Genomic DNA, 14,713 nt, shown 5'->3' with positions numbered 1-14,713 from the left:
GGTTTGACGACCATATTCTGATAAACAAAACAAACTGTAGCATCCCGAAACACCACGACTGTTCTGAGGTTTATTTTACCAACTCAATGAGTTGTTGTTATCCATACGCTACATTTCGACGACACACACGTATCCCGCACACGTCTTTATTATCCACCAATCACGCACCATCTTGCACTCAAGTCTCGCGTGGTGTTACTTCGCGCATAACTTTCTACCATATCACCACAATAAGTAACAGCATATCTTAATCGTGATGCTAATGTCATAATATTGATTTCATGTCATTGTTCTTTTTCTCACTACACAGCTGACATGTTCATTTTCTTTCTAGGATTCACCTACAATATATGACGTCACATTTCGAACTGTTGTCAGCCAATGAGGAAGCGAGGAGTGCATCCTCTCAGCCAATAGAAGCGCGTTATAGTCTTAAAGGTTCGGACGCGAGGGATTTTTGAAATTAAACTAACGAATCGGGGTTATGTTTGGAGCCATCTTCAGACGCCACATTGTTTTTTTTCTCGCTCAATAGACGAGCGTTCATAGCGTTTAGGTTTCAAGACGCCGAGCGTAAAATCCGTCTTGAATTACTCGATCCCTGCTGTCAACTGCAGTGAAAGAATTGTAACATAAGCGAGGTTAACGTTGTGTCCCATCGATCTTTTTCTGGAGTGGTTCCTCAGGGTCGCCGTGTAATTTCCTACACTTTGGTAAGTTTGGTTTGGTCTACTCTAAATTGTTACACTATTTATTTAGTATTGTTCATGAAATGCCCTCATTATCGGACAAAAACTGTTAGTTTATTTTAGCCGCAAATATAACGCCAAAGGTGTTGCGGGATGCTTGGGTAGCGTCAAGTCGTTGCTCTTGAGACGGCGACTTTGAAACGCGCTAAAATAATTACAATTTATGATTGTACTTTTGTTTTCCACCCCTATCAGACTATGGAGACCGCTGCCAGGGTCAAAGTACAAAACGATCTAAAAGTTCAGAGGCCTGAAATGAAGGTAAGTTGCATTGCCAAGCTAACATGGCCTCCACGACAGTTAATATAACATTAAGAGGCACTAAAGGGCAGAGGTGGATAATTGTGTCACACATTTTACTTGAGTAGAAGAAAACAAATAAAGATAGATGTCGCTCTGTCATCTGGTATTTTTCCTAATTGTTCATGCCAGCCGCATCATAGATTTTTGTTGGAAGATGGTTCGCGCGATGGGATGGATTCCGGGCATGGGTGAAGGAATGGAGGAGGTTGGTGATAGGTGCAAAGGCGTAGAGAGTTTTTTTGGGTCCTTAGGAGAAGTTTTAGGACTTTCCCAAACTATGTTGGGAAGCATGGGAGTGATGTGCTGAGATTTGGGCAAACCAGACCTTGCTAGACACCCAAGAGTGGCTAGCCTCGGCCTCTTGCAAATAGCCAACTGGCTTGACAGGAAGCAGCAGCAGCAGCTTGATGAAAACTTATAGTAGAGGGCAGACAAGCAGATGAGACTCATTGTGGGTTAGCGTCATCACACTTCCTGTGCATTAGAATGAGTATACAGTTTCACACCTTTTTGTCTTTTTGACAATTCATTGTGTTTTCCTTTCATTCCAGCGTGCAGAAGACGGACCAATGCGTATCCCCATCTCCCACCTGTCACATATGGCTTCTAAGCATTTAGTAGCCCCGTCCCACCAACCGCAACGTATTCTGTCAGTGTCTAATGGGCCACAGCGCTGCGTGCAGCCATTAAGACACAATAAGTCTGCACCTCAACTCCCCAGTGCCACCAGGTCTGCTCAACCCGCTGATCAGAATGTCAAACCAGTGACCACAAATGTGAATCTGCAGCCCAAACTTGCTGTCCAGCGAAGCCAGCCCAAGATGAATGAACCCAAAGTGAACCTGGGGATGACAAAACCTACTGTAGGAGCCACTAAACCAGCTACTGTACCTGCTGTAGGAGCCACTAAACCAGCTATAGCACTATCTGCAAAACCTGCAATGCAAGCTGCAAAACCTGAGATACCACAGAGTACGGTCATGTGAAATGAATGTTAGGTGGTGTGGGGTACCATTGCCAAAATATGTGCTTTTGTTTTTATCAGACAAACCGCTCAAGAAAGATTCTGCAGACTCAACATCATCAAAGTGCGTCTGTCTGCATTAACATGCCATTTTAATTTATTGTACCTTATTGAGAGTTGTTTGTCTCTGGGAAGGAGCAAGAAGCGCTGGAGTCTGGACAGCTTTGAAATCGGCCGGCCACTGGGAAAGGGCAAGTTTGGCAACGTCTACCTAGCCAGAGAGCGCCAGACCAAATTCATCCTGGCCCTGAAGGTGCTCTTCAAAAAGCAGTTGGAGAAGGCAGGTGTGGAGCACCAACTGAGGAGAGAGGTGGAGATCCAGTCGCATCTCAGGTAAAAAAATATAAATAAATAAGTTTAATTTGAATTGACGTTTTTTTTTTTCTGAGAGGTGTGATCAGATGGCCACAGAATGGTGCATTTTGTTCCTTGACTGACCGGTACTCTTTGTGTGTTGTTAATCATCCTCGGTTTACAGAGGAGTTGGCTTCCTACAATAGCAAAGTAACCAGAATTTGCAGTTGAGCAGAGAGAGACGCAATGCATCCAGAAGGTTTTCAAAGCGCTTCAGTTTTTCCACATTTGATTCAGCCTTATTCCAGAATTTAAATATATTGATTTCATCTTATGTTGTTTTCACAAGTCTTGGCACTTACTGGCTTATCCTGGGATCTCAGGGACGGTATTTCCTGCCATGTCATGTGGAACTGTGTGTTGGTACAATAACAAAAGTCAGGGGATTTTGAAAACGAAGCATGTTTTGAATGTGTAATTTGTTGCGTGTTTCATCAAACATTTTGAAGCCCACTCAGGGACAGCAGAATCTCATAGGCTACACACTTTCTGCACAAGCAACATGGTGCATTCAGGTTCTTTTGCGTGAATCTTTTTAAAAAAATTTTTTATAATGTTTTAAAGAGAGATTTTAAAGTCCTGATTAAAATTTCCATGAATCGTCCAGCCCCGACTACCATGATTTATTTTCAAAGCATATTTCATTATTTTAATGTAAGGAAACACATATTACCTTTTGGCATGGCCAGTTTTAACCTGAATGTGGCCAGTCAGGATGTCAGACGGTCTTTCATGAGGCAGAGCGTATCGAATCGCTCATACTTATGTGGAGACGCCGGTGTTTCCATTGATATGTTTGGGCAGATGTCACTCATCACATGCAAGTGTGGAACCTATAACGACAACCTGAAATGGTTTATGAATGAAACGGCGTGCACATCTGTGGTCCACAGAGATCTGCGTACGCACAATGCAGAAACTGTAGAAGACTGACCATGGTGACTTTTGACCGGCTCCCACCTTTGTTGGTGGGAGCCAACACAAATACGGCCATAAGAAATTCTTACTCGCGTACACTGCCAAACAGCCCGCATTTGCAACTCTCGTGCTCACGGTCTCCAGCGAGGCTTATTGCGTCTGAAACGTATCCCTCATGATAAATGAGGATTCGCTGTACTTACTACAAATGCTTCTCTGCAGGCACCCCAACATATTGCGCCTTTACGGCTATTTCCACGACGATTCCCGGGTGTACCTCATTCTCGAGTACGCCCCCAAGGGCGAGCTCTTTGGTGAGCTGCAGCGCTGTGGCTTTTTCTCTGAAGATCGCAGTGCCACGGTAATTTTTATTTTGTGTGTGTGTGGGGGGGGGGGGGGGTCTGGGGAGGTTGTCGTTGGCATCCAAGGCATGCTCTTTGTAACACTGGCTATGATCACTGTGCTACTCTAGTACATCATGGAACTAGCGGACGCCCTGGACTACTGTCACTCAAGGAAGGTGATCCACAGGGACATTAAGCCTGAGAACCTCCTGCTGGGTGCCCACGGGGAGCTGAAGATTGCAGACTTTGGTTGGTCTGTTCACACGCCGTCATCCAGGTGCTCCTTAGGCTACTACTTTGTGTGTGTGTGTGTGTTAAGGTGCCATATGACTGACCCCCTCCCTAAACACACACACACACCTCGCCTTCTTTCTGGTGCAGGAGGTCGACTTTATGTGGAACACTGGATTATTTGCCCCCCGAAATGATCGAAGGAAAGACCCACGATGAGAAGGTGGACCTGTGGAGTCTTGGTGTACTTTGCTACGAATTCCTGCTTGGGAAACCCCCATTTGAAACCAAGTCTCACGAGGACACGTATCGTAGGATATCCAGGGTAAGGCAACAAGTCCACTAGGGGTCAGCTGATATTTATTTAGGCGATTCCGATGTTTGGTAGAGCAACATTCCAATGGCCATTTCAAAACTGAAACACTTTCAACAATCAAAATATGAATCACAGGCAGTTTGTCCTGAAGTACAGTATTTGAGAGAAATTGATTTTACTTTAGTGGGGGGTTAAAAGGGGAAGTCACCCCCCAAATGTTCTTCACATTATGTTGTATGTGCCAGCAAATCCACCCATTTTTATCTGCTTCAGAAAACATCTGCGCCCTGAGCATCTGTGATGTCATTTTCAGTCGACAGCAAGTGGCAAAATGGCCACCGCCTATATCAGGGGAAGGGAACTCCGGTTCCTCGAGAGCCATATCCTGACTGTCTTAGATCCCTCTCTACTTCAACACACCTGATCAGCAAGTCCTGCAGAGGCCTGAAACAATCTTGAACGATTGAATCGGGTGTGTTGGAGTAGGGAGGGATCTAAAACAGGCAGGATGTGGCTCTCGAGCAACCGGAGTTCCCTACCCCTGCCCTGTATGGTTAAAAACTGGTGGATTTTGCTGCTTAATTCATATTCCACTAATGCAAAATTTATGAGAATGCCTTGTGGGGCTGCATAGAACATGTTATTGTCAACAAGACCTTTCCGGCCGATTAATCGGTTGAGCCCTATTGTCTACCGCAATATAGGGAGAAACTTGTGTAGCAAGCTACTGTGCAGGGTGGCCTCAGTTTATCACGAAGTCTAGCACTAACCTACCAGGGGGTTGAGGACCCCTGTTTTAAATGACAATGTGACAGCCAACTGAGGTCACCCCCGCCCCCCCCCCCCCCCCCCACGAAGTTTCAAGATCAAGTTTCACTTGATTGGTATGCCACATTAACTAATGAATTGGAAAAGAAACACAAAAGGGGGGGGGGGAACAACACTTAAGTCAGAATTTCCTCATGTTATATATGGAAAAATACTTTTTTTCAATGGAGGAGTTGTCACCTTTGCCACCCATAAGTCAAAGTTAATGACAATAATGGTTAGCATTTTTTCTGAAGTTTTATTTCTTCAGAATAATGTATTTTCACTTCTACATAGAATTTCAACCTCACAATGGTTTAAAAGGGTAATTACAACTTAGTTTTGTGGCTGGAACGGTTACATTTCCATTCATTTCAATGGGGAAACATCATCTAGATTTATGAATGTCAAGTTACCAACAGGCTCACAGACCGAATTATATTTATAACTTGAGGTTACACTGTACAAGCCACAAATAATCATTATTTTTTAAAAATCCACCAAAAAGGCCAGGCACTAACTGAGCATGCCGTCTTGTGTTGTGACCGCGTATTGGTACGCAACTGGCCAAACCTTTTATTGTATGCCATTCATTACTTCATCATTAAATTGCGTACTAGGAAATTAGTTCCATTGGCAGCTACACATGCTCACCACCCCTCGGCAGTACTACCACCATTCTTCACTGATGAGTTGGTAGTCAGGCCTATAAATTATTTTTTAAAGTTATTTAACATGTGGATTGTTCATCTTTTGCCATCTCTTTTCCCGATGCAGGTGGAGTACTCGTACCCATCGCAGTCGAGCGTCAGCACGCTGGCCAAAGATTTGATTTCTCTCCTACTGAAGCACAACCCGGCACACAGACTGCCCATACAAGGGGTTCTCTCTCATCAATGGGTGGTCCAAAACTCCACCAAGAAACCCAGTACCCACACCACAGAAGAGCCCTGACACAAATGCAATCATTTCATCTTTTCTTCCAGTTTCCTTTCTTGTAAATATTTCACTGGTTTTTTTTCTTCGAATAACCAAGAATTTTATTGACTTTTGAGATGTCGTTACTTGAAATAAAATAAATTATCCACCTGCACTTTCCCGCCCAGAGCCCTCCAGATTTTTTTCTTGGAGTGCTCTTTTGTCTTTGGACAGCAGGGGCCGCCAGTGCACCACTATCGCTCATACGGATTGTGACGCGTTTCTCCCGCTGTCTCTTTGTGCTCGAATTGCATTTGAAGCTCCAATAAAAGTGTTGAAATCTAAGAACGCACTTTGTATTAATTTCCTCCTATTGTGTCGGATTTTGATTTTTTTTTTTTTTTTGAAAAGTGAATACACTTGAGGTAAATGGTTGTTGCCACGTTCCCCTGCTGACATTTCAAAAGTGCTGCTATAAGTGACCTGTCCTTGTAACATTCATCCGTATACATAAGCATATTTAAATGAACGTTTGTTCACGATGTACGTTTGTTAACGATGCAATCGACACCTCGCATGAACTTGTTCGAGCTGCAGGTCACGGGCGTCCTCGGAGTTCAAAATCTGCTTTTTTTTATGTTTGTTTTTATCACGCAGGTGGTCAAGCCCCAATGAAGCACAGAACTATGTTCGTCATTTGTGACTTTTGTTTCTGGAGATGTTGGGGCGAGAAGGGAATGGTTGCTCTCACCTCATCCCACCCGACTCACATTCATAATACATTACAGAGTTCAACTACCGAAATGTTGTGTCTTTGGGAGGCCAAGATCAAATTCAGAGTAGAAATTTGAATGATTTTTAGTAACCCCCCGCCACTTCCCCCTCCCCACAACAAACAAAAACTCTAGGGGTGCGTTCGGACATTTACTCTAACGCCAGGCAGAGCGCGCTTCCCTCATTAATTTCAGAACGCAGCGGAGTTTCTGAACCAATCAGAAGCTCGCTCTTGAACTGTTTCCATCTGAACCACCTGACGCACGGGCGCGCCGTTTTCCGTTGGAGTGGTCGGGCGTTCGAGTGAGTTTCCGAACGCACCTTAAGCATGACTTTCCTGTTCAAGGAGCCCAAGGCCAAGTGGGGAACAGGCATTTACTGATTTATGTTCTAAATGTAAAGATGTGTGTGTGAGATGTTTCAGTGAAAAAAAATCACGGAGGTAAAATAGGTTCCATTTAATTTTCTGTCAAAAAGCCAAGGCCAGGTGGAGAAACGGCCTACACTGATTTTCAGTCTTTTTGACCCCTTTCTCGGCACTTTCAAAATACATTTACGTATATTTTCTCTTAGAAGGGTAAAGCGAAGAGATTGTTTTTTTTGTTTTTTTTTACCGAATTAGATGCATTTTCTTTAAAGATGAGTGTCGTTTTGACCACTTTTTCCTGTCCTCCATATTTCTCTAGATTTTTAAATGGCCGTACATCCAAGTGGGGAACACATTCACTGAATTATGGATTTTGTTTCAAGATTTTATCACCGTCTCCCAAAAGGATTCAATTGACATATACATATATACACACACACACATATATAAAGGAATGCAACTACTTTTCACATTATTTTCTGTTCTTTATTACTGAGAAAAAAACATGTTTTGACCGTTTTAGTGTTACATAAGACAACACGATTTTTTACAATATAATTTCACTTATTTTCATCTGTTATTCTTTAATATTGATTTCCACGATATATGATAACGACTTTGAGATATACATTCCATCTGTTTTGAAACCACAATAATAAACACACTACAAGTACGTTTGTTGTTTTCGTCTCTTTTTTTTTTTGAAATAACATTTCCACAGGACCCCATTTGATTGCACAGAATGAAAAATGTCCGTATGCACTTTTTCCTCTCTTTCTCCCTTCCCCGTTTTTTTTTAAATTAAGATTTTGCATACACCAAATTCATCATTTCATGTTTTTGCAAGCCACGTGTTTGAAATGAGATGACAAACGGCATTTTGTATGTGCAGAGGGAGGTTTGGGATTTGGGAGCTGCCAATCAAAGCTATAAAGAAAAAGTTTGGGGTTTTTTTTCCAATTGATTACCTTTTTTTCAATGTAATATCCCCTTCCAACTTATTTCTTTTCTTTGTGTGTGTGTGTGTGTGCGTGTGTGCGTGTGTGCGTGTGTGTGTGCGTGCGTGTGTGTGCGCGAGAGAGCGAGCGAGAGAGCGCATGCATGCGCGTGTGTGCGAGCTAAATATCATACATTCAGTGCATAGTTTGAGTAGCTGCTTGTTCGGTCCAATCTCCTACTTTTTTGTTGACTATATAACCTCCAACTCTGGAATTAAGCAATTAATCCCCCCCCCCCCAAAAAAAAGATTTTTGGGGGGTATTCTAACCATATTTCATTTTCTACAAGAAATAAGTGTTCCAAATGTAAGTGTTTACATTTGGAAATTGAGAGTTATGTTCGTAAACTAAAGCAAATATTGATTTTACTCAAACTGTAGATAGGAAAATGAGACAAACAAATTATTTTGCTGTGGTTACCTATTTGTTTTCCAGAGCTGCTTATTTTTCTACTGAAGGTTATTGCCGTTGGGTTTGGACATTTTTGGCTGTGGATGATTAATCTTATTGCAACAGGCGTTAACGAAATTCGCACTTCATATGCCAAGCAGACAAATAGGAAGAAGCCAAACTATTGATTGTTCTCATAGATGTACACTGACAATTGGGCACGACCCACATCAGACGAATGCATATTGTGTTTATTTCTCGCAAGGCCTCTTTGCAGGAGGGCGCCTAGCGGCGTGGTGCGCAAACCGGATGGTTGCGAGCGTGCGTATTTAAATTCAACCGTGAAGCGAGGGACCGCCGGATGATTCATTTTATGATCATCCCCGAAAAGAAATTTGTATTTAATGGTAGCGTCAGTCAAGCAGATTAAGGGGAAGAAGACGATGTTTGTTTTTCCATGCGTGGGCGCTGCCAGTATATTAGGTACACTAATTCTTATTGATTTTTTTTTTCCACATACGCAAGATTAGTTAGGTGGGAGCACGCGCTTCTACAAGGCGAGAAAAAGGAAAGCCCAGATGAAATATTTTAGCGCATCTTGCCCTCAAGAAATGAGAACATATCAGTCGAGTAGATTACGGGGACAACTGTCATCGGTGGGGGTTCTTAGATGCACACAGCCAATTTATTAGGTACATCAACCTCAGACTATTGTGTTTTGTGATATTTCTGTCGTATGTCAATGCAAGGCCTCGTGACAGGAGGGTATAGCGGGGTGGTTGCGCAAGACTGAATGGTTGCGACCGTGCGCTTTTACGCATGAACTGAAGCGAGAAGAGGAGAAGGAGGAGGACGAGGGAGGGGGCATGGAGGAGGAGGCGCGCCGGGATGTTGAGCTTGGCTCGGAGTCTACTCCTCAATGTTGTACTTGAAGGCCTCCACAAGCCCCTCCATGGAATGGATGAAGCCGGAGATGCTGCATATCCCGCCGATGACGAAGATGGCCACGTCGAAGAAGACCTGGTGCCATTGCAGCTTCCTCCACAACAGCTTGAGGTGGAAGAGGCTGGGCAGCAAGAAGCAGAGCCCCGCGCCCGTCAGGCTCCCCGTCAGACCCATGAGCAACGCGAAGTGCGGCACGTAGATGGCCATGAGCAGCGTGAAAACCACCAGGCCGCAGCGCAGGCTCAGGCCCCACGACTTGAGTCGTCCATCGCCCCCGTAGCAGTCCGGGAAGAAGGCGCGGCCGCCCTCCTGAAAGAAGCTCTTCTCCAGGACCTCCACGGCGGCGAAGAAGGGCAGCGGGTAGGAGAGCAGCGCTTTGGCCACCAGGAAAATGTTGACCACGGCGCGGATGCCCTGCGGCAGGTTGTCCGTGATCACCTCCTTGGTAGCGTCGGCCCACGTCAGGTAGGCCACCAGGGCGAAGAGGCCCTTGAGGATGCAGGCGGCGATGTGCGTCCAGTTCATCATGCAGTGGAACTCGCTGGGCTTCTGCATGTTGCCCTCCAGCGACGGCAAGAAGATCTGCGACGTGTAGCTGAACACGATGATGCCGATGGAGATGGGGAACTTCTTGACGTCGATGTAGAACTTGACCTTGTCCCACGCCCACACCCGCGCCCGCGACAGGCAGTAGGCGATCACCAGCACATTGATGACAAAGTGGGCGAGCGTACACAGCAGGCTGAACTTGGACACCGCCTTCAGGTTCTTGAGGAAGGCGCAGGGCAGCAGGGCCGCCGTGGCGATGATGGCCCACGACTTCTGCGAGATGGGCATGTTGGGGAAGCTGTTGTACATCAGGTTGCCGCTCACCACCACGTACAGGATGCACGTCATCACCAGCTCGATGATCTGCGCCACGTTGACCACGTGGCCGCCCAGCGCCGGGAAGCGCGGCGCGCAGCAAGCGTTGGCAATGTCCACGTACGAGTCGCGCACGCGCACCAGGCGGCCGTCCTCGTCCTCCTCATACAGGCACGCGATCAGGATCTTGCCCGTGTAGCAGCACACCACCGCGGCGAAGATGATCAGGAAGAGGCCCAGGTAGCCTCCGTGCAGAATGGCGTACGGAAGGCCCAAGACGAACATCCCCTGCGAGGTGAACGCACGGCCGGTGATTTCGCATCATCATGTCACAACCGCCAAGGACGCCCAAAGCGAGATTCAAATCAAAATAGGAACAGGTGATTTTCCAAGATCCCTTTAAATACATCTGCCGTATCGTTTCAAAACATGATATTGGCCGATCGGGATCCAATCCCAAAAATGTGAATATTCAAGGCCAAAAGATATCATCTCAGGCTATGGGGTTAAGTGGTGAGACAGAAGTACAGTAATCCCTCGTTTTCGCGGTTAATGGGGACCAAAACCACCCGCGATAAACGAAAATCCGCGAAGTAGCGACCAATTAACATATATATTTAAAAAAATTGCCCCACGTGGGCTTTTGCGCTTGAGCAGAGCACACCAACACACGCATACGCACGCACACACGCACACACACACACAAAGGCCAGCGATCCCTCTGGCGTGCAGCAGACGTAGTTATGATTAGTCAATTAAGGTTGTTTAGACAATTAAGGATGGAGAGACCTGCTTTTGTTCTTATAAGTCTCTCTCTCTCTCTTTGTCTCTCTCTTTCTCTCAGCAACACACATACACTCACCTGCACGCCCACGTGTGCACGCACACAAGTGCCCCACGTGGACCTTCCTTGCTTGAGCAGAGTGCGCAGTTGCGCACACACGAGCACGCATAGTAAACAACACTTAGAAACGGATTTTTGCTGACTTAAATAAATAAATACATACATAAAAAAATAAAAATTATGAATGTTTGAAAAAATCTGCGATGCACCGAAGCCGTGATAAACGAACCACGAAATAACGAGGGATCACTGTATTTTCTTACAAAGAAAATCAACATGCAAATATTTGGCTAATGAGCAGCGGTGGCTAATTCAGGTCCCGAAAGAAAAAAACATTGCCAGTTTGGCTTCAGGTGCTTCTACTCAACTGCTGGTAAACAAGCTTGTTGAATAGAAGCTTGTGGCTAAAGCCAAACTGTGGCAGGGATTTACTTTTCTGGAACTAGATTTGACACCTCTAAATCCAACGTTTTACTTTTTTGGTCATAATTCCTAAAGGTAGATTTGACGTAAACACAACGCTGCTCGTTATTAAAAGAATTGCCTAGCAAAATGGTGGTGCCAACATTATGATTTGAGGCTATTTGCTTCAGCTGAAGATGAGATCTTAGTCAAGGTGGAAAGAATTATGATCAGTTTCAAGTACCCCAAAAAAGGAAAAAAAACCTTTAGTAAATCACCTAAAATGTATTTGCGGTTAATCAGAGGCACTTTGAATGGTCGCGGGTGTGTGCTGACTCCCATCCAACAAGTTCTCTCTCTCCCTTTGCACCATATATACAGCAACCGATTCCAGTGGATTTCACAATATAAAAACATCTCAAAAGTTGTTACCTCAACCCATATTTGAAGTTGGTTGCTCCAGATTGAATGTGTGCCATCTTCAAACGTGCGATTTATCATGGTGAGATATTTTTGTCATTTGAACAAAACTCCTAATGTATGTGAAGGGTTGTTCATTCGACGTGATTTGCAGCCTCTTTTGATCCGGAGTTGAACTGCATTGAGCATTCAATTTAACAGGGGAAAGTCATTTTTACCATGTCCTATTCCTTGTCACGCTTCTGAAATTCATGCAGCATCAAAAGCTGCCAACTCAAACTGATCCAGATCTTCATACAACGGTGTCAGACACTTTAACATCAAACCAAATTGAATCCAAATTTCACCCAGATTGATAATTTTGAAAACATTTCAATATAAAGGGGAAAATCATTTTCAACATGACTAATTGCTAATAGTCTGATTTAGTCAGACTAAATAGTCCTTTAGTCTGATCTGTATGCAAAGTCAGATGTTTTCATACCCATACTTTCAGCGCCGTATGTGATCTAGATTCGGCATTTGGCACCAAATCTTCAGATATGTACGATTTCAAACTTGCAAATATTTAACATGGTCAGATATACATAAAGCCAATTTGGACAGAAGGCATCGTCCATATAAGATAAGATAAGAAAAATGATCTCAGATTCAGATCAGAAAAGAATATCAGATCAATTCAGAAGCTTTCAATTTATCATATGACTTCCCTTTCTGATTAAAAAAAATATGTAGTGACAAATCCTGCCATGATGAACGTGGATTCATCCAGCCCTGATTTAGCAGGTAGGTGACGAATTCGGTGCCTTTAACATCAGCCATTTCTTGTTCAAACAAAAGGTTTCACTGAATATCAAATCTAGTTTGGACCGGATTTGATCCAGATTGCACATTGATGCTTATTGGTCAGATCAGATTGTCACATCTTCTTCCAATTAGTACCCCACTGGAAGTGGTTCATCCAGTCACTTGTGGTTATTTCCACCTTGGTGGTGGGGGGGCTACATTCTTTTGAATGTTCTTGTAATTCTAAGTGACGTTCCTCGTGCCTCCACCCCCCCCCCACCACCCCTACCTTCCCGTTTTGACGTAGCGTGGGTTTTCCACTTGGCTTTGAGCGCGTCCGTCTTCCCTCCCGCCCCGAACGTCACCACGAGCCGCATCGGAGACGCTCTGTGACGTCAAAAACCCCGTGAAAGGATTCATTTCTTTATTTTGTCGCAGATTTTGCGAACGAGACGTGGTTCTAATCGTGGTGTGGGTGACTCGCTTCGTTCACGCCCCCCCCCCCCCCCCACTGCGCGTTTACGTGCGCCACGGACGCGCGTAATTGCGCACGGAATGCATTCGAAACGTGTTGTTTCGCGCATGAAAAACGTTGAATGATTATTTCATTGGTGCATTTTATTTTAAACGTAGGAGTGTTTGAGAGAATAGAAAGTGTGTGTTGCGCGTCCGCGTTGCGCGTAGGAGATCGTCGCATTACATCTGCGTTGTGTTTTATTCGAGTCATGAGATGAGCAGCAATCTGATCGATTTGCTTTAAACTTGATGAGGTGCCCCGCGAACCTTGTGAGGGTAAAATGATTTTTCAAAAAAATGGATGGATGATGATGTGCGTGCTCGTACCTGGATGGCGTTGGTGACGTTCCATCCCGCCTCCCAAGCCGTGATCTTGGGTCTGACCTCGGACAGTTCGTTCGAACCCCCGTCCTTGGAGGACGAACGCGACGGCCCGGTGCCGTCCCTCTGGTAGTGGCTGTCCCCATCCAAGCCGCCTGCCCCGCCTTCCCCTCCTCCCTCCGCCGCCACCGCCGCCTTGTCGTCGGCGGCCAGGATGTCCATCTGCATACCCTGCCGGTGGTCATAGTCCAGGTCGTCGCAGGCGGCGAAGCCCAGCGCCTCCTCGTCGGTGGCGGCCTGGAAGCCCATCCTGGCGAACATGCCACTGACTTTGGCCTGGGATTTGTTGGTGACGGTCGTGGCCGCGTTGGACAGTTTATTGGACAGTTTGCTCCGGATTAACGTCGCCATGTTTGCGCTTAATTTCTCCTCTTCTGATCCAATATACAAAAAAAAAAGAGGCTACTTTGGGTGGCGGCGTCCGCTTCGTTGCATCCACAAGACACGAGAGTGGGTGGGTGAGGGGAGGGTTGGGGGGGAAGGACGAGCTCTGATTAAGACACCGACGGTTTATGATGATTCTTTTTTTTAATTGCTATCTCCACTTCTTCCTCAGTGTGCTTCTCCTCAGGATCATTTCACCTTCAGACGTCGCTGCTCCGCTTCTGCATCCTGCCCTCCTCTCCTCTCCTTCCCTTGTCCTGTCCTCTCCTCCTCGATGTTCGACGCTTCCTCGCTGTCTTTTTTTTTTTTGGCTCCAGACGCCGTGCGTAAAGCTTTACGCACCGACCGCAAAAAGTGTCTTTGTAAGGCCTTTATGATATCCTTTTTTTTGCGCGTGGGGTGGGCGTTAGGTGCGTCCAGGTGCCTTCACTGATGCCAATGCGGTACTGTGGCGCTCAGGGGGGGGGGGGTGGGCTTGAGTGCCCCCCCTCTCCTCCATCCCCTCCCTCCTTTTTTTTTTTTTTTAGTAGATAGAGCCCCGCACCAGGAGAACACGGGAGAGATTTGCTGCATTTCTAGGGGAGGTGCTTGCGGTACCCCTCACCATACACCCACCATCACCCTATTCACCCACTCCCTCCTCACCCCCTCCCGGAGCCACGATCTATAATACTTCAG

The 14,713-nt window shown here is 45.6% G+C and overlaps 2 protein-coding genes across 2 annotated transcripts; one reads left to right on the top strand and one right to left on the bottom strand.

The window, feature by feature from the left end:
• The first annotated feature begins 184 nt into the window (after positions 1 to 184).
• Positions 185 to 6,312, top strand: aurka (aurora kinase A). Its single transcript, XM_086118394.1, has 9 exons — positions 185 to 713; positions 945 to 1,010; positions 1,604 to 2,024; positions 2,098 to 2,140; positions 2,212 to 2,409; positions 3,571 to 3,709; positions 3,821 to 3,969; positions 4,074 to 4,248; positions 5,824 to 6,312. Exons 2-9 carry the CDS (start codon positions 948 to 950, stop codon positions 5,998 to 6,000), a joined length of 1,365 nt encoding a protein of 454 aa, XP_085974520.1. The 5' UTR covers positions 185 to 713; positions 945 to 947; the 3' UTR covers positions 6,001 to 6,312.
• A 1,257-nt stretch (positions 6,313 to 7,569) lies between these two features.
• On the bottom strand, positions 7,570 to 14,482 carry slc32a1 (solute carrier family 32 member 1). The gene is made up of 2 exons (XM_086118393.1): positions 13,598 to 14,482; positions 7,570 to 10,590 (listed from the first exon to the last, which is right to left on the bottom strand). Exons 1-2 carry the CDS (start codon positions 14,000 to 14,002, stop codon positions 9,403 to 9,405), a joined length of 1,593 nt encoding a protein of 530 aa, XP_085974519.1. The 5' UTR covers positions 14,003 to 14,482; the 3' UTR covers positions 7,570 to 9,402.
• Between the last annotated feature and the right edge of the window lie 231 nt (positions 14,483 to 14,713).

This window comes from Hippocampus guttulatus, chromosome 8 (genome assembly GCF_054856545.1).
Source record: "Hippocampus guttulatus isolate MCC_2025c chromosome 8, RoL_Hgut_1.0, whole genome shotgun sequence".
NCBI classification, from domain to species: domain Eukaryota; kingdom Metazoa; phylum Chordata; class Actinopteri; order Syngnathiformes; family Syngnathidae; genus Hippocampus; species Hippocampus guttulatus.
Note: the sequence above shows the minus strand (reverse complement) of the source record. Positions and strands in the feature narration are given on the sequence as shown.